At 45.0% G+C, this 23994-nt stretch overlaps 1 protein-coding gene across 4 annotated transcripts in view; it reads left to right on the top strand.

Annotated features, from left to right (window-relative positions):
* Positions 1 to 23994, top strand: part of btk (Bruton agammaglobulinemia tyrosine kinase) — a 181315-nt gene that overhangs the window by 120476 nt on the left and 36845 nt on the right. For all 4 annotated transcript variants that reach the window (XM_069893797.1, XM_069893798.1, XM_069893796.1 and 1 more), the window contains one exon: positions 17647 to 17721. In XM_069893797.1, the coding sequence (XP_069749898.1) occupies positions 17647 to 17721 (75 nt within the window). The remainder of the gene's footprint in view (positions 1 to 17646; positions 17722 to 23994) is intronic.

Raw genomic sequence — 23994 nt, 5'->3', positions numbered from 1 at the left:
AGGATCTGCTGATCCTCTGAATGCCAGTCTACAAGGATGTGACTTAGCCATTCTCTCCCTTAAGGCCATGGATCACAGAGCTTCCTCTGCTAACCTTTTGGAAGAAGAAATGTGAGCATATCTCATCTTGCTCCCCTGTTCGGACTCTAGATCGGAAGATGATCTTGGAAGAGACAGAGGTGAATAGCAAGGCTTGTTGGCTCTTCACCCCTTAGAGTTCCTCCCTTATATCCACCCCTCTTGACTGCAGAAGGAGGAATTACTGTAGGTCATTCTGGAGTTGACTCAGTTCCCACTGTCTCTGTCTCAAGGATGAAGAATCTCTTGATGTTCTCCTTAGTCTCTTCCCATCAGATCATAGGGGAATCAACGAAGGGTTTTATGGTTCTCCAATCAGTGTACTCTTTCTTTAGTTCCTCGATGTTCTCGGAGGCTATCGTTCACGTTCAGCATCCATGTTTCCTTGCCTGCCCTCTGTAAGTGACAGGAGGTTTGAAGGAGGCAGTGGCATTGTGATGGACCTCAACATAAAGTGGAAGACTATCTGAGCATTCTGATCTGGACCAGGCGGACTGTGGTTGTGCTCCACCTGCAGGGTGGCTGAAGGCATTGCACAGCTGAGCATACTCTACCTTCTACATCAGGAGTCTGGAGGAGCTTTCCAGTCTGCTGTCGGCATTGCAGGGTCGTCCAGTTACATCTATGATGCAGTTGGAATCACCGTCTAGAACAACTGACTTGGACATCGCCAACAACAGTGGAAGCTGCTGGAAGACATTCAGCCTCTCACGCCACATGGGCGAGGCATACTGTTACGAGCCCAGAGGACCCCAAAAACTCAGCAGCAATAGATATTCACCAAGACAAATGGTTACTTAAACAAAAGTTGTTTTTAATTATCTTTAAACATGAAAACAAAATCACACTTTAACTTATCACTATTGGCTTAACTAACCTAACTTAACCCCCTTATAGTTCTAAGCACACATGTATGTAATATTTGTGTAAGTTCAGAAAAGTTCTTTGATTCACTGTCCAATCTCACTTCTCATTCCTCCAAGTTCACTGGTTGCAGGCAATTCTTATACTGTGCACAGAATTTAATATTTATGAAGTTCACCAGGGCTTTGTTGCTTGAAAGGTAAATGGTTACCCCTCAGGAAGGTTCTTGTCGGTTTCAGAGAGAGATTTGTTGTTCCTGGACACAAACTGATCCCTTCTAATCAGCCATGTCAGTGTCTTGCCAAAGAAACTTGCGCCATCAGGGTTTTCCAGAATATAACCTCCTTCTTTCAGGTCACCACCACACAATTCCTTTTTGTTTCCCTTACTTCAAGTGAAATATTAAGCAGCCAGTCCTCTCCTCTTGTATGGACCACAAGGGCTTTGACCAGGCTGAACTAAACACTCACAACCCATCTTCAAAATGGGGTTTTTCCACAAGCTTCCCAGCTTGTCATGTTCCAGTCCCAGCTGGTGCTGATGAACTATAGAACTGTAGATCTAAATTCTCTCTCTCTCATTCAGAGAAAAGCCTGTTTGACTCTCTCTCCTTGCAAAATCACATGATCCTCTTAGAACAGCAACCTCCACTCAGACAGACTGTGGCTCCAGCTCCGAACTTAATTCTCCAAGTTCTTTCATCTGTTGCTTTTCAAAGCAACAATCCATTAGTGAAGTCCCTTGGGCACTCACCAAAGTTTTTGCAAAGGCTCTCATCCCCAGCCTGTCTAGATTGAGCAGAGCTCCAGTATTTTAAATGAGATCTGTTTTGTAATGTTTGTTTGTGACCTACACTAAAAAAAAACCTGCTCCAATTTATCTCCCAAAATCATACCTACATACAATACAAACAACATATTCTGTCACAATACACATTGATAAGCTGGAGCTTGGTGACACGTTACTTCAGGTCCACCATGAGAAGACACCCCCCAAAGTTGGCTCCCTGCAGTAAGATGCCCAGACCGGATGCACGACCATTGTTCCCCCCAACCATACAGACAACCCATGGGCCCTCCATCATGACCACCTCCAATAGTTTCTGAGGTGTGGCAGGAATTGGCAAGGAATTGCTAGGCGTTTGCACATCACGCAGCATGTTTAACACTGCGCATGTCGAGGGTTGACCTTTTAATCTCCATTGTAGTGTACTGGAGTCTCCAGATCACAATACTTTTAGTCTAGCATCAATTAGCCTGAGCCCTCATGCTCACCACTTTGGTGAACTGCAGCACTGATTTTAGTCTCAGGTACAGGAGGTGATCTTCTTCTGTGATTTGGGTCTTGCTGGGGCAGGGGTGGGGAGATCCTGCTGTGCTCCTGCTTCCCCATATAACAATTACAGCACAGAAACAGGCCAGTTCGGTTCTTCTAGTCCATGCCAAACACTTACTCCCACCTACTACCATTGACCCACACCCCTCTCGTCCATACACTTATCCAACTTTTCCTTAGATATTAAAATCGAGCCTGCAACTACCACTTTGGCCAGAAGCTCATTCCACACTCATGCCAAGGATGGAACAGAGGGCGCACACGTGGAATTTCTCCTGTAAGTCTCCTCTGCACTCTCTGCATAGCTCCACATCCTTCCTGTAATGTGGTGACCAGAAGAGAACACAACTTTCCAACTGAGGTCTAGCCAGAGATTTTGAGAGCTGCAACATTGCTTTTGAACTCAATCCCTCAACTAATGAAGGTCATCACAGTTGGTGTGGTTAGCACAATGTCTTTACATCATCGGCGATCGGGACTGGACCTGGGTTCGAATCCTGTGCTCACTGTAAGGAGTTTGTACCTTCTCCTTGTGTCTGCATGGGTTTTCCTGGGGGCTCTGGTTTCTTCCCACCGCTCAAAATGTACCAGGGGTGTAGGTTAATGGGATGTAAATTGGACAACACGGAGACTCGTGGGCTGAAATGACCTGTTACTGTGCTGTATGTTTGTCTAAATTTTTAAAAAAATTAAATTTAAAAATCATATCATTGGGCTTTTTAACTATCCAATCAACCTGCATGGCAACTTTGAAAGATCTATGGATTGGATCCCAAGGCCCCTCAATTCTTCCAGTTAAGAGTCCTGCCATTTTGAGCATGTACTCCATCTCCAAGTTTGACCTTCCAAAAGGCATTGCTTTACATTTATCCGGATTGAACTCCTTCTGTCACTTCTCCGTCCAACTCTGCATCCTGTTGTAACCAATGACAACCTTCTATTATCCTCATCGGTCTCCAGGTGGCGCTCATGGAGTGAACACGTTTTGGTTTTTGCTCCATAAAATATACTATTTTTAACCTGTATCCACCTTTGAACTAACTTCACAGAAGTCAGAAAGATCTTTATTATTTCTCTAATTATACTTGAGTCTGAAAATTTTGAAGAAATGACTGAAGGAAAAGCTACACGAGCTAAAACCCGGGCAGAAGAAGGTAACGGCCGAGAGAAGAAACAACCAGACATTAAACTAAGTGAGATGACCTTCACTGACTTTTAAAAATTCTTTCGTGATGAATTCAAAGATGTTTGTCGCAAAAAAGACCTAGCTGAACTTCGTACAGCTTTAATTGCCTCAGAAGCTGAAACCAAAAAACAACATACCTTAATTGCAGCTCTTCAAACTGAAGTTCAACAAAAAGAGATTAGACTGACTGAGGTCGAACAGAAACTTTCCAAAGCAATTAAACAACTAGAAGCACTCCAGCTGAAAAGCATTGATTCAGAGAACCGTTCCAGAAGACAAAATATTCGTTTGGTTGGAATTCCTGAAGGCATTGAGAAAGGAGATCTCCTGACGTTTTTTGCCGAGCTTTTAAAAGAAGCATACCCATCCGAATTCCCTGCTGATCCACCGCTACTTGATAGAGTACATCGTATCTGGAACCGAAATGCTGAAGCTTCCAAACCCAGAGTGGTGATGGTCCGTATGCATTACGTGAGTACAAAGGATAGATTGATTCGTACAGCCAGAAGACTTGGAAATGTGACTGTTCGTGGCTTTAGTCTAAGAGCCTATGAAGATTTTAGTCCGGAGGTAGTACGCGCTCGAAGACTGTTTAAAGATCTGATGTCCGAATGTTTTGAGAAGAAACTGAAACCTGCGCTCCTGTATCCTGCGAGGCTCAGGATTTCTCCGGAGAACCAAGCTTGTCAAATATTCGACTCCGTGTCTGCAGCACGGAACTACCTGTCGGCTAATTTCCCATCTAGCGCGACCTCTCAGCCCGAGTGACCGATAAAAAATGCGGTAGATATTGGTCTTTTTCAGGTTAATAGTCAGATTCTGATTTCTGACCATTCGAAAAGTAATAGATCATTATAGCTCTAATTATCCTGTTCATCTTTAACACATTTTTATATATTTTCTTTCTCCTCTGTGAGAATTTTTTTTAAAATATATAAGTGTATGTTTAATTTTATATTAATCTATACTAATAATATGATTATATTCTTCTATTATCCTCATCTCCAACCTTCATGTCATCTGCAAACATCCTTCCAGTTCTTTGCCCAGGTTTGTTTCTTCATCCAAGTGATTTCTAAAATTCACAAAGAGCAAGGATCCCCGTTGAACTCCACAAGTCATTGACCTCCTGGCAGAATACTTTCTGTCCACTACTTCTTTCTGCTTTCTACAAGCAAGCTAATTCAGAATCCACACAGACAAGACTCCATGGATCCCATGCCTTATGGGTTTCTGAATGATCCTACCATGGGGGACCTTGTCAAATGTCTTATTAAAATCCATATACACCAGACACACTGCCCTAACTTCAACACTTCCTCAAAAAACTCAATTAATCTCATGAGGCACAATCTGTCTCTCACAAAGCCATGCTGTCTATCCCTGATGTTTCTCTAAATGCTTAGAAATCCTGTCGTTAAAATTCCTCTTCAATAGTTTACCCACCACTGACGCAAGACTCACTGGTCTATAATTTTCAGAATTTCCTCAATTATCTTTCATTAAATAAGGTGAGCACATTTGTCATTCTCTAATCCTTTGGCATCTTCCTTGTGGTCAGGGAGGATGCAAATATAATTGCCAACACCCCAGCAATCCCTTCTCTCATGTCCTGAGGTAACCTGGTGTATATTCCATCTGGTCCCGCAAATTTTCAATTCTAATATTCAAAAGAAGATCCAATACTTCTTTCTTAACCTCAAAATACTACAGTTCATTGGCCTGTTCTACACTGACCAAGGTTCCTCTCTCTGGTGACTACTGAAACAAAGTATTCATTTAGGACCTCCCCAACCTCTCCACCTCCAGGCACGTTGCCTGCCCCACATATCCTTATGCGGCGCCACACTCATTCTCATTATCCTTCTGATCTTCATGTACACATAGAATGCCTTAGGGTTTTCCCTAATCCTACATGCCTTCTTATGCCCCCTTCTAAGTTCCTACCATATAATTCTCATGAGCCCTTCTGACCTTTGCTTCCTAAACCTCTGTACACTTTGTTCTTCCTCTTAACTTTTGTCAACCACAGTTCCCTTTTCCCACCCTCTTTACCCTGTCTCAATGGGGCAAACCTATCCTGAACCCACCACAAGTGGTCCCCAAACATCTTCCACATTACTTCTGTTCTTTTCCCCAAAAATATCTGTTCCTAATTTTCTCTCCAATTCCTGCCTCATCCCATCGTAATGGACCTTTCCCTAATTAAACATTTTACCATTTTATTTACTCCGATCCTTGTCCAAGGCTATGCGAAAGGTCAGGGAGTTGTGATCACTTTTACTGAAATTTTCCCCCACTGAAAGATGTCACCCCATCAGGTTAATTCCCCAGAACTAGATCCAGTATGGCCTCTCCTCCAATCAGCTGGACCACAAACCTTGTCAGGAATCCTTAGAACATGGAACACTGCAGCCTAATACAGGCCTTTCGGCCCTCGATGTTGTGCCGACCTATATATTATGACCAATTTTTAAAAAACTAAACTCCTCCCTACCCTGTAACCCGCTATTTTCCTTCCATTCATGTGTTTGTCTAAGATTCTCTTAAATGGCCCTAATGTTTCAGCCTCCACCACCATCCCTGGCGAGCATTTCAGGAACCCACAACTCTCTGTGTAAAAAAGTTACCCCTGATGTCTCCCCTAAATGTCCCTCCCTTAATTTTGTACAGATGTCCTCTGGTGTTTGCTGATTCTGCCCTGGGAAACAGGTGCTGGTTGCCATGCCTCTCATAATCTTGTAGACCTCTATCAAGTCTACAGTCCAAAGTGAAAAGTCTAAGCTCTGCTAACCTTGCCTCATATGACTTGTTTCCCAATTCAGGCAGCATCCTGGTAAATCTCCTCTGCACCCTCTCCATAGCTTCAACATCCTTCCTATAAAGATGTGACCAGAACAAAACATAATATTTCAAGTGTAGTCTCACCAGAGATTTGCAACATGACTTCTTGACTCGTGAACTCAATCCCCCGACTTATGGAGCCCAGAATCCTATAGACCTTCTTAATATTGGTCATCCTTCAGTTCAAAGAAAACACTTTGTTGTGCTGTTCATCTGTGGACATGAAGTCTGGAAGCACAGAGTTGAGCACAATGAGGGCACTGGAAGTCCATGGTTGTAATAATTATGGCTGCTGCTCTGTGATGTCGTTCATAGTTTTCCATCAGTTTTTGGCAGTGCCTGTCTTCAAAACAGGCGTAGGTTTTATTGCGCAGGGTCACCAACAGGATCTGTCAACAGCTGCAGCTTCTGATTCTCTTGGCTGAATGTCACAGTAGCAAAGGGTTTCCTTCACAGTGCCTTTATAGCACTTACATGGTCTCCAGTTCACCATAGAGCAGCTGGTGAAGCATACAGTGGTCGTCCATTCTGATGATGTGTGTCATCCACCGCATTTGGGCTCTGATGATCAGGGACTGAATGCTGGTGGACTTCACACGACCCAAGACCTCCAGGTTGGAGACACGGACTTGCCAATGGATGCTAAGGATGGAACAGAGGGCACACACATGGAATTTCTCCAGTTGTTTGACATGACATTGGTATTGAATCCAGGTCTCACATCCACATAGGAGAGAAGGGATGACCTCAGCTCTGTAGATTTTCAGCTGGACATTGTGTTGATTGAACACCTGATACGCAGCCTCTCCAGAGCCTGGCTGGCCTTGCTGATCCTGGAGTTACTTTCTTTGCCCAAAGACCCATCACTTCAGATGATGGTCCCCAAGTATTTGAAGCCATTTACATTTGTCAGCTGGGTGTTAACAACATGATTTTTGGTTCTATGGTGTTGGTGTTTGGCACAGACTGATGGAGTACTTCAGTCTTGTTCAGGTTGCAGGCCAAAGGTGTGGCAGCGTCTGAGAATTTGTTCAGCATTAACTATAGATCACTCCCTTTGTGCGTCAAGAGTGCAGCCATCAGCAAGAAAGAAGTGAATGACTGTCTAGAGGCACTTTGTCTGTCTGTTCAAATGGTGAAGGTCAAAGAGAAAGCCATCCATTGAGTACCTGATGTACACCCCCTCCTCCAGACCCTGGACAGCACTTGATAACATGCAAGTGAAGAACAGATTGAACAAGACTGGGGTTAGTACCCAGCCCTGCTTCACCCCATTAGAAATGGCAAATGCAGCAGATGTATCATCATTACAGAGGACCTGTCCTGTCATTCCGTCATGGAGCAACTGAATCATTTTTATAAATTTCCTTGGGCATCCGTAACATCTCTTGATGATCCAGAGAGCCTCCCTGTTTACAGTGTCAAATGCCTTTGTCAAGTCAATGAAGACAGAGTAGAGGCTTTTTCAGCTTGATACCCTTCTCCTGAACTTGTCTCACAGTAAATATCATGTCCACTGTACTCCACTCTGGCTGAAAGCCACACTGCGCCTCCGGAAGATTCCATTCTGAGACAGTGACAAGTATGTTCAGGAGGACACGGCGATATACAGCAGTGAGACACCCCTGTAGTTTCCGCAGTTTGATTTGCCTCCCTTGTTTTTGTAAAGAGCCATGATGAGGGCATCGTGGAAGTCGTCAGGCATCTCCTCTGTGATCCAGTTGTCTTTCAGGATGTCTTTGAATGCCTGTAATGCATTTGGACCTTAGAGCTTTGTGGATCTCGGCAGAAATACTATCCTGCTCTGTTGCTTTATTTGAATTCATCTATGAGATCGCTTTATTGATCTCATCAGTAGAGGGCGACAGGTCTTGGTCACCCAGGATTGGCTGCTGAGGGATGTGCTGAAAGACATCAGGATCAGCTGTGGACAGATGATTGGAAAAGTATTCAGTCCAGCGGTTTTTCACTCCTTCCTGGTCTTTGATCAAGCTCGACCCATCTGATGAGAGCAGGGGGAGCATCCTGATTTAGAAGGTCCATAAACTGACTTTATGGTGTTGAAAACTCTCTGGTGGCTGCATGTCCGCCCAGCGTTCCACCTGCTCAGCCTTTCCCTGCCACCACTTGTCCCTCATATAAACCATACAACCATCTAACCATATACAGCACAGAACAGGCCAGTTTGGCCCTACTAGTCCATGCCGGAACAAATCCCCACCCTCCTAGTCCCACTGACCAGCACCTGGTCCATACCCCTCAAATCCTCTCCCCTCCATGTAATTATCCAGTCTTTCCTTAAATGTAAATAACGTCCTTGCTTCAACCACCTCTGCCGGAAGCTTATTCCACATCCCAAACACCCTTTGCGTGAAGAAATTTCCCCTCATGTTCCCCTTATAATTTTCCCCCTGAAATCTCAAACCATGGCCTCTGGTTTGAATATCCCCCACTCTTAGGGACTCTCTCTGTCCCTTTTAAAATCTTGAACACCTCCATCAAATCCCCCCTCAATCTTTTACGCTCCAGAGAAAAAAGCCCCAGGCTGCTCAACCTTTCTCTGTAACTCAAACCCTGACATCCTGTCAACATTCTTGTGAACCTTCTCTGCACTCTGTCTATTTTGTTTATATCCTTCCTATAATTCGGTGACCAAAACTGCACACAGTATTCCAAACTTGGCCTCACCAATGCTTTGTACAATTTCATCATAACTCTTGAATTCAATACTCCGATTTATGAAGGCCAACATTCCAAATGCCTTCTTCACCACTCTATCTACCTGAGTATCAACTTTGAGGGTACTATTTACCATAACTCCTAAATCCCTTTGTTGCTCTGCACTCCTCAATTGTATTCAATGTATATGACCTATTTAGATTTGCCTTTCCAAAATGCAACACCTCACACTTATCTGTATTAAATTCCATCAGCCATTTCTCAGCCCACTCCTCTAAGCTTTCCTCTCTTTCTCTTTGGCTTGGCTTCGCGGACGAAGATTTATGGAGGGGTATGTCCATGTCTGCTGCAGGCTCGTTGGTGACTGACAAGTCCGATGCGGGACAGGCAGGCACGGTTGCAGCGGTTGCAAGGGAAAATTGGTTGGTTGGAGTTGGGTGTTGGGTTTTCCTCCTTTGTCTTTTGTCAGTGAGGTGGGCTCTCTGGTCTTCTTCAAAGCAGGTTGCTGCCCGCCGAACTGTGAGGCGCCAAGATGCACGGTTGGAGGCGATATCAGCCCACTGGCGGTGGTCAATGTAACAGGCACCAAGAGATTTCTTTAAGCAGTCCTTGTACCTCTTCTTTGGTGCACCTCTGTCTTGGTGGCCAGTGGAGAGCTCGCCATAGAACACGATCTTGGGAAGGTGATGGTCCTCCATTCTGGACAGTTGTGTCTTCAGCAGCATGGATTCGATGCTTGCGGACTCTGCCAGCTCGAGAACTTCGATGTTGGTGATGAAGTCATTCCAATGAATGTTGAGGATGGAGCGGAGACAGCGCTGATGGAAGCGTTCTAGGAATCGTAGGTGATGGCGGTAGAGGACCCATGATTCGGAGCCGAACAGGAGTGTGGTTACACGCTGATCTTTGTGTGTTCCTTCAGGTGGTTGTTTTTCCAGACTCTTTTGTGTAGTCTTCCAAAGGCGCTATTTGCCTTTGCGAGTCTGTTGTCTATCTCTTTGTTGATCCTTGCATCAGATGAAATGGTGCAGCCGAGATAAGTAAACTGGTTGACCGTTTTGAGTTTTGTGTGCCCGATGGAGATGTGGGGGGGCTGGTGGTCATGGTGGGGAGCTGGCTGATGGAGGACCTCAGTTTTCTTCAGGCTGACTTCCAGACCAAACATTTTGGCAGTTTCCGTAAAACAGGACGTCATGCGCTGGAGAGCTGGCTCTGAATGGGCAACTAAAGCGGCATCATCTGCAAAGAGTAGTTCACGGACAAGTTGCTCTTGTGTCTTGGTGTGAGCTTGCAGGCACCTCAGATTGAAGAGACTGCCACAATACCACCAATCTTTGTATCATCTACAAACTTACTTATCCAATTTACCACCCCTTCTTCCAGATCGTTAATATATATAACAAATAATAGTGGACCCAGGACCGATCCCTGAGGAATTCCACTAGTCACCGGCTTCCAATTTGACATACAATTTTCTACCAGTACTCTCTGACACCTCCCATCCAACCATTGCTGAATCCATTTCACTGTCTCCTATTTATACCTAATGCCTCCACCTTTTTTCCTAACTTCTTGTGGGGAACTTTGTCAAAAGCTTTACTAAAGTCTAAATAGGCAACATCCACAGCCTTCCCTTCATCAATCTTTTATGTAACCCCCTCGAAAAACTCTATAAGGTTTGTTAAGCATGATCTACCCCGGACAAAACCATGCTGATTACTACCTATCTATCTCTGTTCTTCCAAATATTTGTAAATGCCATCCCTCAGAACACTTTCCATCAACTTACCCACCACAGATGTCAAACTCACAGGTCTATAATTCCCAGGCTTACATTTGGACCCTTTCTTAAACAGCAGAACAACATTAGCCACCCTCCAATCCTCTGGCACTACCCCGAGACTAGTGACATCCTAAATATCTCTGTTAATGGCCTCACTATCTGTACACTAGTCTCCCTGAGTGTTCTTGGGAATATATTGTCCGGACCCGGAGATTTGTCCACCTTTATCTTTTTTAACACTGCCATCATTACTTCCTCAGTTATCCTTATATGATTCATGACCTCCCCACTATTTTTCTTTACTTCAACTGGTACAATATTTTTTTTCCCTAGTGAATACCGAGGAAAAGAAATCATTCAAAATTTCCCCCATCTCCTCTGAATTTTCACATAGCCTATCCTCCCTATCTACAAGGGGTCCAATTTTATCCCTCACTAATCTTTTACTTTTACTGCACCTATAGAAACCCTTTGGATTTATTCTTACTCTGTCTGCCAAAGCCTCTTTGTGCCTCTTTTTGGCCTTTCTAATTTCTTTCTTAAGATTTTTTCTACACTCCTTGTAGTCCTCTTTCAATTTCTCATCACCCTGCATCTTGTATACCTCCCTCTTTCTCCTAACCAAATTTCTAATATTCCTTAAAAACCAAGGCTCCCTATGACTTCCAGCCTTTCCTTTGATCCTCAGTGGGATATATCAACTCTGCACTCTCAAAATTTCTTCTTTGAATATTCTCCATTTTTCAGTTACATTTTTTTCCTGAAAAAATCATGTCCCACTCAATACTCCCCAAAGCCATTCTCATTCCTTCGAAATTTGCTTTTCTCCAATCCAGAACCTCAACTTTAGGCCCTTCTTTGCTCTTCCCTAAAACTACCCTAAAACTAATAGAGTTGTGATCACTAAACCTAATTTGTTCTCCAACATTAACCTCAGACACCTGACCTATCTCGTTCCCTAACAGGAGATCCAGTATTACACCGTCCCGAGTCGGTTCCTCTATGTATTGATTAAGAAAACTATCTTGCACACATTTGACAAACTCTAGCTCATCCAGCCCTCTTACTGTATGGGTCTCCTAATCAACGTGAAGGAAGTTAAAATCTCCCATGATCACTACCTTCACTCCTATTAGTACTCTCAAGCCTCCTCCACCCCTCAATTCCACTCAAACAGCCTCACTGGACGATCCCTCCAAACCATCCTGCCACTCCACTGCAGTAATGTCCTCCTTAACAAGCAGAGCAACTCCTCCCCCTTTTTTACCCCCTGTTCTATCACATCTAAAACATTTGTATTCTGGAATATTTATTTGCCAGTCCTGCCCCTTCTGTAACCAGGTCTCACTAATTGTCACAACATCATGATTCCAAGTGCCAATCCATGCTCTAAGCTTCTTCACTATGCTTCTTGCATTAAAGTACACACATTTCAGAAAATGACCCTCACATATATTCCCTATCCTACCTTTTACCTTAACCTCCATCCTTCCTTTGTTATCTTTATCATTCTTAACTAGGTGGCCATGCACCCTAGACACTGCTCGCAAACTCTGCTCCCCACCCCCCTCCCAAACTAGTTTAAACCTTCCCCCACAGCTCTAGCAAATCTGCTTGCCAGGATATTGGTCCCCCTCCAGTTCAAGTGGAGTCCGTCCCTTTTGTACAGGTCCAACTTTCCCCAGAAGAGCTCCCAATCATCCAAAAATCTTATCCCCTGCCCCCTGCACCAACTCTTTAGCCACGCATTCATCCTCCACATCCTCCTATTACTACCCTCTCTAGTGTGTGGCACCGGCAGCAATCCAGAGATTACTACCTTAGACCTGCTTTTTAACTTCCTGCCTAATTCTATGTATTCCTGTTTCAGGACCTCATCCCCACTTCTAACTAAGTCATTGGTCCCCACATGGACCATGACTTCTGGCTGCTCACCTTCCCCTTGCAGAATTCTGTGAACTCGATCAGAGACATCCCTGACCCTAGCACCAGGGAGGCAACAGACCAACCTGGATCCCCGATCTTGTCCAACAAACCTCCTATCTGTCCCTCTGACAAGTGAGTCCCCAACCACAATTACCCTGTTCTTATCCCTCCTTCCCTTCTGAGCCTCAGGGGCAGCCCCTATGCCAGAGACCTGACCGCCACGACTCGTCCCTGGTAGGCTGTTCCCCCCAGCAGTATCCAATGCCAAATACATGTTGCTGAGGGGTACTCTGCACTGGCACTCTCCCTCCTTTCCTTATAGTCACCCAATTCCCTGACTCCTGCCTTCTAGGGGTGACTGTCTCCCTGTAACTCCTCTCTATCACTGCCTCTGCTTCCCTTATGATCCTCAGTTCATCCAATTGCAACTCAAGCTCCCTAACACGGTCGCTCATGAGTTGCACCTTTTGCAGGTGTAGTCGTCAGGAACAGCTGTGCTGTCTCTGAGTTCCCACATCCCACAATTGGAGCATTTGACTACCCCAGCTGACTCCATTACCTCCTTTCTCAATGTATATAGGTTATTTAAAAAGAAAAACTAAACAAATAATACTAAAAGACTAACCAAAAAGGACATCTTACCACAAAGGGAGCTCCTTCTTACTGAAGTCCTTCAAGCCAAAGTCCCAAGTCTCCACTCCTTCACTGCCCAACTCCTCACTGCCACTCCCTCCCCTTTCACTGCTTTTATAGGCCCCTTGACCAATTAACCCCGTCACTTTCACCAAGCTCCTCCTCCTCTGACTCCCAGCCGAACCAAGTAGGCCCAAGCCCCGGTAAGCCCCCGTATTTCCCGCACTTCAGTCTGCTGATGTTTAAACATGTCTTTCTTTGAGACAAATGATGGGACATTTTGCCAGTTTGCACAGGTCTTGTTCTTGGCCAGAAGGACTGCTGAAATGGTATTGTGGTGTTCATCAAACCAATCTTTCATCAAACCTTCTTAACTATCCTATCAACCTGCATGGAAACCTTGAGAGATGAATGGATTTGGACCCCAAGATCCCTCTGTTCTTGGACACACATGACAAATTCTGCTCCATCTATCCCACTCACAGCAAGGAGGTGCTCATCAATATTGGGTGAAGTTGAAGTTGAAATCTCCCAGAACAACCCTGTTGTTTTTGCACCAATGTAGTCATGACCTCAACAATGAAGATGCTGTTTACATACGGTACCGCACGGATGGCAGTCTCTTCAATCTGAGGCGCCTGCAAGCTCACACCAAGACACAAGAGCAACTTGTCCGTGAACTACTCTTTGCAGATGATGCCGCTTTAGTTGCCCATTCAGAGCCAGCTCTTCAGTGCTTGACGTCCTGTTTTGCGGAAACTGCCAAAATGTTTGGCCTGGAAGTCAGCCTCAAGAAAACTGAGGTCCTCCATCAGCCAGCTCCCCACCATGACTAACCAGCACCCCCACATCTCCATCAGGCACACAAAACTCAAAACGGTCAACCAGTTTACCTATCTCGGCTGCACCATTTCATCGGAAGCAAGGATCGACAACGAGATAGACAACAGACTCGCCAAGGCAAATAGCGCCTTTGGAAGATTACACAAAAGAATCTGGAAAAACAACCAACTGAAAAACCTCACAAAGATTAGCATATACAGAGCCGTTGTCATACCCACGCTCCTGTTCGGCTCCGAATCATGGGTCCTCTACCGGCATCACCTACGGCTCCTAGAACGCTTGCACCAGCGTTGTCTCTGCTCCATCCTCAACATTCATTGGAGCGACTTCATGTCCAACATCGAAGTACTCAAGATGGCAGAGGCCGACAGCATCAAATCCACGCTGCTGAAGATCAAACTACGCTGGGTAGGTCACGTCTCCAGAATGGAGGACCATCGCCTTCCCAAGATCGTGTTATATGGCGAGCTCTCCACTGGCCACCGAGACAGAGGTGTACCAAAGAAGAGGTACAAGGACTGCCTAAAGAAATCTCTTGGTGCCTGCCACATTGACCACCACCAGTGGGCTGATATCGCCTCCAACCGTGCATCTTGGCGCCTCACAGTTCGGCGGGCAGCAACTTCCTTTGAAGAAGACCGCAGAGCCAACCTCACTGACAAAACCCAACACCCAACCCCAACCAACCAATTTTCCCTTGCAACCGCTGCAACCGTGTTTGCCTGTCCCGCATCGGACTTGTCAGCCACAAGCGAGCCTGCAGCTGACGTAGATATTACCCCTCCATAAATCTTCGTCCGCGAAGCCAAGCCAAAGTCATTTGTGGGTTGTACAAACACTAAGTTTAATTGTTCAACAATTCGGTTCAAACATTAAGTTTAATAATTCAACAGTTCAGTTCACATGTTGTTATTCGCTGTCGAAAAAGTGAGTCAACCTGCCAACTCAGAGAGGAAAACCAACCACCCAGCCTTGTGCTACCAGTCCGCTTCTCCCAACCCATCACGCACTGGGCACCCACTCTTGCAGGAACCTGAACCTCCGAACAATGGTTCGAGAACTAAGTGGCGCGATTCTAAAATATGCCAACTTATTTGGTCTCAGTATCTCAAGGGGCATTTGGCAGCCAAAACATCACCCAACAGAGTGATTTCTCCCTTCCTGTTTCTGACTTCACCCTACACTGACTCGAGACAATCCCTCCGCAATGACCACCCTTTCTGTAGATATGGAACTTATAACAGTTTATGGCATGGACAGGCCATCTCGGCCCTTCAAGTCCATGCCATTTCACTCAAACAACTTCGCTAGATCCCCCTGCCTATTCTCCGCCAATAACCCTCTGACCCCCTCTTATCCATGTATATATCCAGCCTCCTCTTAAATCAAAGAATTGACTCTGCCTTAATTATTTCCTGTGGAATATTATTCCATTCAGCCACCACTCTCTGAGTGAAGAAGCATCCTCTAATGTTTCTCCTAAAATTTTGCCCCCTTACCCTCAACTTGTGTCCTCTTATTTCATCCTCCCCTGCTCTCAGGGGGAAGAGTCTACTAACATCTAGTTTATCTATTCCCTTCATAATTTTAAACACCTCTATCAAATCCTCTCTCATCCATCTACATTCCAATGAATAAAGTCCTAACCTCTTCAATCTTTCTCTGTACTCTAGGTATTTAAAGCCAGGCAACATCCTTGTAAATCTTCTCTGCACCCTCTCCACCTTATCTATATCCTTCCTATAATTTGGAGACCAAAACTAAACACAATACTCCAAACCTGGCCTCACCAACGCCTTAAACATGCTCAGCATCACTTCCAAGCTCCTATACTCTATGCTAACATACCAAATGACTTCTTAACCACCCTGTCAACATGGGAATCTATCTTCAAGGAATGCTGCACCATTACTCCAAGATCTTTTTGTTCTTGTGCATTCCCCAATGTCCTCTCCTTTACTACATATGTCCTATTTTATTTTTTTCAGAAATGAAGCACCTCACACTTCTCTACATTAAATTCCATCTGTCATCTTTCAGCCCAATTTTCCAGACAAACTAAATCCCTCTGTAATCCTTGAAAACCTGCCTCGCTATCCACCACTCCCCATATTTTTGTATCGTCTGCGTATTTACTTACCCAAATCATTAATATAAATTATGAACTACAGAGGACCTAGCACTGATCCTTGAGGCACCTCGGTCCTCATAGGCTTCCATCCTGACAGACAGTTGTCCACCATGACCCTCTGCTGTCTATCCTCTAGCCACCTCTGGACCCATCTTACAATTTCTCTATTAATCCCTAGTGAACCTTCCTTACTAATCTTTCATGTGGAAGCTTATCAAAAGCTTTGCTAAAATCCAGATAGACTACATCAACCGCCCTACTTTCATCCACCCTTCTTGTCACTTCTTCGAAAAACTCAACAAGGCTCATCAAACATGACTTCCCCTTCATGCTGGGTGCTCCTGATCAATCCCTGCTTATCTAGATATTTATACAGACCATCTCTAAGAATACTGTCCATAACTTTCCCTACCACCGAAGTCAAGCTTACAGACCTATAATTACTTGGCTGACACCTCGTGCCTTTTTTAAACAATGGAACTACATTAGCAACCCTCCAATCCCATGGCACCACACCCTCTTCCAGTGATTGTTGAAAAATTACTGACAGTGCCTCCGCTATTTGCTCCCTGACCTCCCTTAATGTCCTGAGTACAGATATAATTTAAATAAACAGAACATAAATATTTTGGGATAATTAATTGGTTACAGGACACTGTCAAAGCCTGTGGGAAGAAGCCATTTCCCAGCCTGGCCAACCTGATTTTGATGCTTCTGTACCTCTTTCCTGATGGTAGTTTTAAATTTAAATTTAATTTTAGGCATACAGCACGTTATCAGGCCCTGTCGGCCTATGAGCCCATGCCTCCCAATTACACCCAATTGGCCAACAATCTCCGGTGTGTTTTGAATGGTGGGTAGTAACCACTTACCCTGGAGGAAACCCATGCAGAACGTATAAACTCCTTCCAGACAGTGCAGGATTTGAACACCAGTTCTGGACACTGGAACTGTGATATCGATGAGCAAACCTCCACGCCAACTGTGCCGCCCACTTCACTAACTGGGTCAAATGACTGTGAGCTGGATGGAAAGTGTCCCCATAAATTCTTTGAGCCCTATTTAAAAAACACACCTGTTAAATGTCATAAATAGGGGAAAGGGAGATCCCGGTATTCTTTTGGGCCATTTTGATGATCGTCTGTATTGACTTACGGTCTGATGCTTCAAAGCGACTGTCCCGCAGACTGATGCAGCCGGACAGGACCCTCTCAATCATGCACCTGTAGAATGTTGTCAAGATGGGGCCGCTCGCCTTGCTCACCTCAACCTCATTATGAAGTGACAGTGTTGCTGTGCCTTCCTGTTTTTCTGTTTCTCAGGTTGTTTTGTTGTCCACTGCAGGTCTTGTCACCAGACTTCGTCACCCAGTGTCCTGTCACACCAACAAGGCCCCTTTGACAGCTGGATTTGGTTACGGTAAGACTGTACACAACAACAATTTGTTTTCAACATGTTGCATAAAATTTATCGCAATGCATAACACAGGTACGCTAGGTGCATGTCCTATACAAAACCATCTTCTGTTCCTGAATTCCTACTTCACCTGTATACGGGTAGGCAGCTCTCAACCAATCAGCAAAGGTGAGTGAATCCGGGACAGAAGGAAGGGAAATACCAGGGGAGGTGAGTTCAGGATATGATAGAAACTGCAATCGATGGAAAAACAGAATGGAAAATGAATGGAATGATCAGTCAGATGGAGCTGTTTTGGAAGATATTATGGCAAGAAATTTGATTTTTTTTTGAAAATGTGCTTCTCAGTCACATATCCCAGAAACAGTCTGACCCCCATCAACAGTAAGATACCCAAGAAACAGTCCAACCCCCTTCCACAGTCTATTACACCAGAAACAGTCCAAAGCCCATCCACAGTCACATATCCCAAAAACAGTCCATAAACCAGAACAATTTGACCCCAATCAGAAAGTCCCACAACATCCACTGACACATGCCCCAGAAAAAGTCCTACACCATTAACAGTCACATACCCCAGAAAATGTCTGAACACCATTCACAGTCATATACCCCAAAAAAGTCCAAATCCCCATAGACAGTCACATACCTCAGAATCAGTCCCACCCACATACACAGTTGTATACACAAGAAACAGTCCAACCCTAATCCACAGTCATATACCCCACAAACAGTCTAATGCCCATCCACAGTTAAATACCCCAGAAACAGTCCGAACCCCATCCACAGACAAATACCCCAGAAACAGTCAGACCCCCATCCACAGTCACATACAACAGAATCAGTCCATTCGACATCCACAGTCATATTACCCAAAATCAGACCAATCCCCCATCCACATTCATATACCCCAGAAACAGTCTGACCCTGATGCACAGTCAGTACCCCAGAAACAGGACCAACCACTATCCACAGTCATATACCCCACAAACAGTCACACCACATCCACAGTCATATACCCCAGAAACAGTCCCACCCCAACCACAGTCATACATCCCAGAAACAGTCCAAACCTATCCACAGTCACATACCCCAGAAACAGTCTGCACCCATTCACAGTCATATACCCCAGAAACAGTCAGATCCCCATCCACAGTCACATACCCAAGAAACAGTCCAACCCTTATGCACAGTCATAGAAACAATCCAACCCCCATCCACAGTCACATACAACAGAATCAGAACAACACCCATCCACAGTCACATATCACAGAAACAGTCTGACCCCCATTCACAGTCACATACCACAGAAATAGTCCGACCCTGATTCACAGTCATATACCACAGAAACAGTCTGACCACCCCATCCACATTCACATACCCAAGAAACAGTCCAACCCCCATCCACAGTCAAAGAAACAGTCCGACCCCCATCCACAATCACATACAACAGAATCAGTCCCACACCCATCCACAATCATATAACCTAGAAACAATTTGAACCCCATCTACAGCCATATACCCCAGAAACAGTCCAATCTCCATCCACAGTCATATACCCCAGAAATAGCCTGACCCCCATCCACAGTCACATACCCCAGAAACAGTCCAACCCCCATCCACAGTCATATACAACAGAAACAGTCTGAATACATCCACAATCACATAAACCAGTAACAGTCACACCCGAATCCACAGTCATATACCCCAGAAATAGTCCAACGACCATCCACAGACATATACCCCAGAAACAGTCCGAACACATTTATTGTCAAATACCCCAGAATCAATTTGATTCCTATCAACAGTCACATACCCCAGAAACAGTCACACCCCCATCCACAGTCATATACCCCAGAAAAAGCCCGACCCATTCAACAGACATATACCCCAGAAACAGTCCGAACCGATTTATGGTCAAATACCCCAGAATCAATTTGACAACCATCCACAGTAACATACCCCAGAAACCATCACACCCCATAGACAGTCATATACCCCAGAAAAAGCCCGACCAAATCCACAGACATATACCCCCGAAACAGTCCAACCCCATCCAGTCATATACTCCAGAAACAGACAGACCCCCATCCACAGTCATATACCCCAGAAACAGACACACCACAATTCACAGTCATGAACCCCAGAAACAGTACAACACATATCCACAGTTACATACCACAGAATGTCTGCCCCCATCCACCTTCATATACCCCAGAAAGAGAACCATCACTATCCATGGTCATATATCCCCAAAAGAGCCCAACCACATCCACAATCACAAACCACAGAAACATTCCCATCCCCATTTAAAATCATATACTCCTGAAACATTCCCACCACATCCAAAGTCACATATCCCAGAAACCGACTGACTTACATCAACACACATACCCTAAAAACAGTCCCACCACATCAACAGACATAAACACCTGAAACATTCCGACCACCATCCACAGTTATATACCCCAGAAACAGTCCAAACCCCATCCACAGTTGTATACCCTATCAACAGTCCAACACACATCCACAGTCATAAACCCCAGGAACAGTCCAACCCCCGTCCACACTCATATAACCCAGGAACAGTCGAACCCCTCTCCATAGTAATATAGCCCAGGAATAGTCCAACCCCCATCCACAGTCATATCTCCCAGAAACAGAACAACCCCCATCCACATTCATATAACCCAGAAAGGATCCGACCCCCATCCACCCTTATAATCCGCAGAAACAGTCCAAACCCCATGCTCAGTCATATGCCTCAGAAATAGTCGAAACCCATTCACAATCATTAAGGCAGAAATTGTCAACCCCCATCCACAGAAATATACCCCAGAAACAGTCGCATCCCCATCCACAGTCATATACCCCAGAATCTGTCCCACTACATCCACAGTAATATACCCCAAAAACAGTCAAACCCCCTTACACAGTCACATACCCCAGAAACAGTCGAACCCCCTTCCACAGTCACATACCCCAGAAACAGTCCAACACCATCCACAGTTATATACCCCAGAAAAAGAACGACCTAATCCACAGACATATACCCCAGAAACCGTCCGAACCCATTTATTGTCAAATACCCCAAAATCAATTTTACTCCCATCCACAGTCACATACACCAGAAACAGTCACACCCCAATACAAAGTCATATACCCCAGAAACATTTGAACCCCATCCAGTGATATACCCCAGAAACAGTCAGACACCCATCCACAGTCATATTCCCCAGAAACAGTCCAACTCTCATCCACAGTCATATACCCCAGAAATAGTCCAACTCTCATCCACAGTCATATACCCCAGAAACAGTCCAACTCTCATCCACAGTCATATACCACAGAAAAAGACCGACCCAATCCACAGACATATACCCCAGAAAAAGTCCAAACACATTTATTGTCAAATACCCCAGAATCAATTTGACTCCCCTCCACAGTCACATACCCCAGAAACCGTCACACCCCCATCCACAGTCATATACCCCAGAAAAAGCCCAACCCATTCAACAGACATATACCCCAGAAACAGTCCAACCCCATCCAGTCATATACCCCATAAACAGTCAGACCCCCATCCATAGTCAAATACCCCAGAAACAGTTCAACTCTCATCCACAGTTATGTACCACAGAAAAAGCATGACCAAATCCACAGACATATACCCAAAAAACAGTCAGAACCCATTTATTGTCACACACCCCAGAATCAATTTGACTCCCATCCACAGTCACATACCCCAGAAACTGTCACACCCCCACTCACAGTTATATATCACAGAAAAAGCCCGACTGAATCCACAGGCATATACCCCAGAAACAGTCCAAACCTATTTATTGTCAAATACCCTAGAATCAACTTGTCTCCCATCCAAAGTCACATACCTCAGAAACAGTCCAGACCCATCCACTCATATACCCCAGAAACAGTCAGACCCCCATCCTCAGTCATATACCCCAGAAAGGCCCAACCCATTCAACAGACATATACCCCAGAATCAGTCAGAATACATTTATTGTCAAATACACCAGAATCAATTTGATTCCCATCCACAGTCACATACCGCAGAAACCGTCACACCCCCATCCACAGTCATATACCCCAGAAAAAGCCCGACCCAATCAACATTCATATACCCCAGAAACAATTCAAACCCAATTATTGTCAAATACCCCAGAATCAATTTGACACCCATCCACAGTCACATACCCCAGAAACAGACACACCACAATTCACAGTCATGAACCCCAGTAACCTAAAACACATATCCACAGATATATACCACAGAAAGATTGCCCCCATCCATCTTCATATACACCAGAAACCCTACCACCCCTATCCACGGTCATATATCCCCAAAACAGCCCAACCACATCCACAATCACAAACTACAGAAACATTCCCACCCCCATTTAAAATCATATACCACAGAAACATTCCCACCACATCCAAAGTCACATATCCCAGAAACCGACTGACTCACATCAACACACATACCCCAGAAACAGTCCCACCCCATCAACAGTCATAAACACCTGAAACAGTCCGACCCCCAATCCACAGTCTTATACACCAGACCCAGTCCCACAACCTCCACAGTCATAAACCCCAGGAACAGTCCAACCCCCGTCCATAGTCATATAGCCCGGGAACAGTTGGAACCCTCACCATAGTCATATACCCCAGTAATAGTCCAACCCCCATCCACAGTCAAATTTCCCAGAAACAGACCAACCCCCATCAACATTCATATACCCCAGAAAGGGTCCGAGCCCCATCCACCCTCATATACCGCAGAAACAGTCCAACTCCATTGACAATCATTAAGCCAGAAAATGTCTACCCGCGTCCACAGTCACATACCCCAGAAACAGTCAGTCCCCCATCCTCAGTCATATACCCCAGAAAGGCCCGACCCAATCCATTGACATACACTCCAGAAACCGTCCGAACCCATTTATTGTCAAATACCCCAGAATCAATTTGACTCCCATCCACAGTCACATACCCCAGAAACCGTCACACCCCCATCCACAGTCATACATCCCAGAAAAAGCCTGCCCAATCCATAGACATATACCCCAGAAACAGTCCGAAAAAATTTTTTTGTCAAATACCCCAGAATCAATATGACTCCCATCAACAGTCACGTACCCCAGAAACCATCACACCCCCATCCACAGTCAAATACCCCATAATAAGCTCTACCCAATCAAGACATATACCCAAGAAACAGTCTGAACGCAATTATGGTCAAATACCCCAGAATCAATTTGGCACCCATCCACAGTCACATACCCCAGAAACCGTCGCACACCCATCCACAGTCATATACCCCACAAACTGTCCCACTACATCCACAGTAATTTTCCCTCAAAAACTGTCGAGCCCCCTTCCACAGTTACATACCCCAGAAACAGTCCAACACCATCCACAGTCATATAGCCCAGAACCTGTCAAAACCCCATCCACAGTCACATACCCCAGAAACCATCACACCCTCATCCACAATCATATACCCCAGAAAAAGCCTTACCTAATTCACAGACATATACCCAGAAACAGACCGAACACATATATGGTCAAATACCCCAGAATCACTTTGATTCCCATCCACAGTCATATACCCCAAAAAATGTCTCACTACATGCACAGTAATATTCCCCAAAAACAGTCGAACCACCTTCCACAGTCACATACCCCAGAAACTGTCTAACCTCCATCCACAGTCATATACCCCAGAAACCATCACAACCCAATCCCAGAAACAGACACACCACAATTCATAGTCATGAAACCCAGAAACAGCACAACACATATCCACAGTAATATACCAGAGAACGTCTGCCCCCATCCACCTTCATATACCCCAGAAACCGTCACAACCCCATCCACAGTCATATACCCCAGAAAAAGCCCGACCCAATCCACAGACATATACCCCAGAAACAGTCCGAAACCATTTATTCTCAAACACCCCAGAATCAATTTGACTCCCATCGACAGTCACATGCACCAGTAACAGTCACACCCCAATCCAAAGTCACATACCCCAGAAACAGACACATCACAATTCACAGTCATGAACCCCAGAAACAGCACAACACATATCCACAGTTATATACCAGAGAAAGTCTGCCCCCATCCACCTTCATTATACCCCAGAAACATAAGCACCCCTATCCACGGTCATATATCCCCAAAACAGCCCAACCACATCCACAATCACAAACTGCAGAAACATTCCCACCCTCATTTAAAATCATATAC

Source organism: Narcine bancroftii, chromosome 8 (assembly GCF_036971445.1).
Source record: "Narcine bancroftii isolate sNarBan1 chromosome 8, sNarBan1.hap1, whole genome shotgun sequence".
In the NCBI taxonomy this organism is placed as follows: domain Eukaryota; kingdom Metazoa; phylum Chordata; class Chondrichthyes; order Torpediniformes; family Narcinidae; genus Narcine; species Narcine bancroftii.
This window is presented reverse-complemented; position numbering and strand designations above follow the sequence as displayed.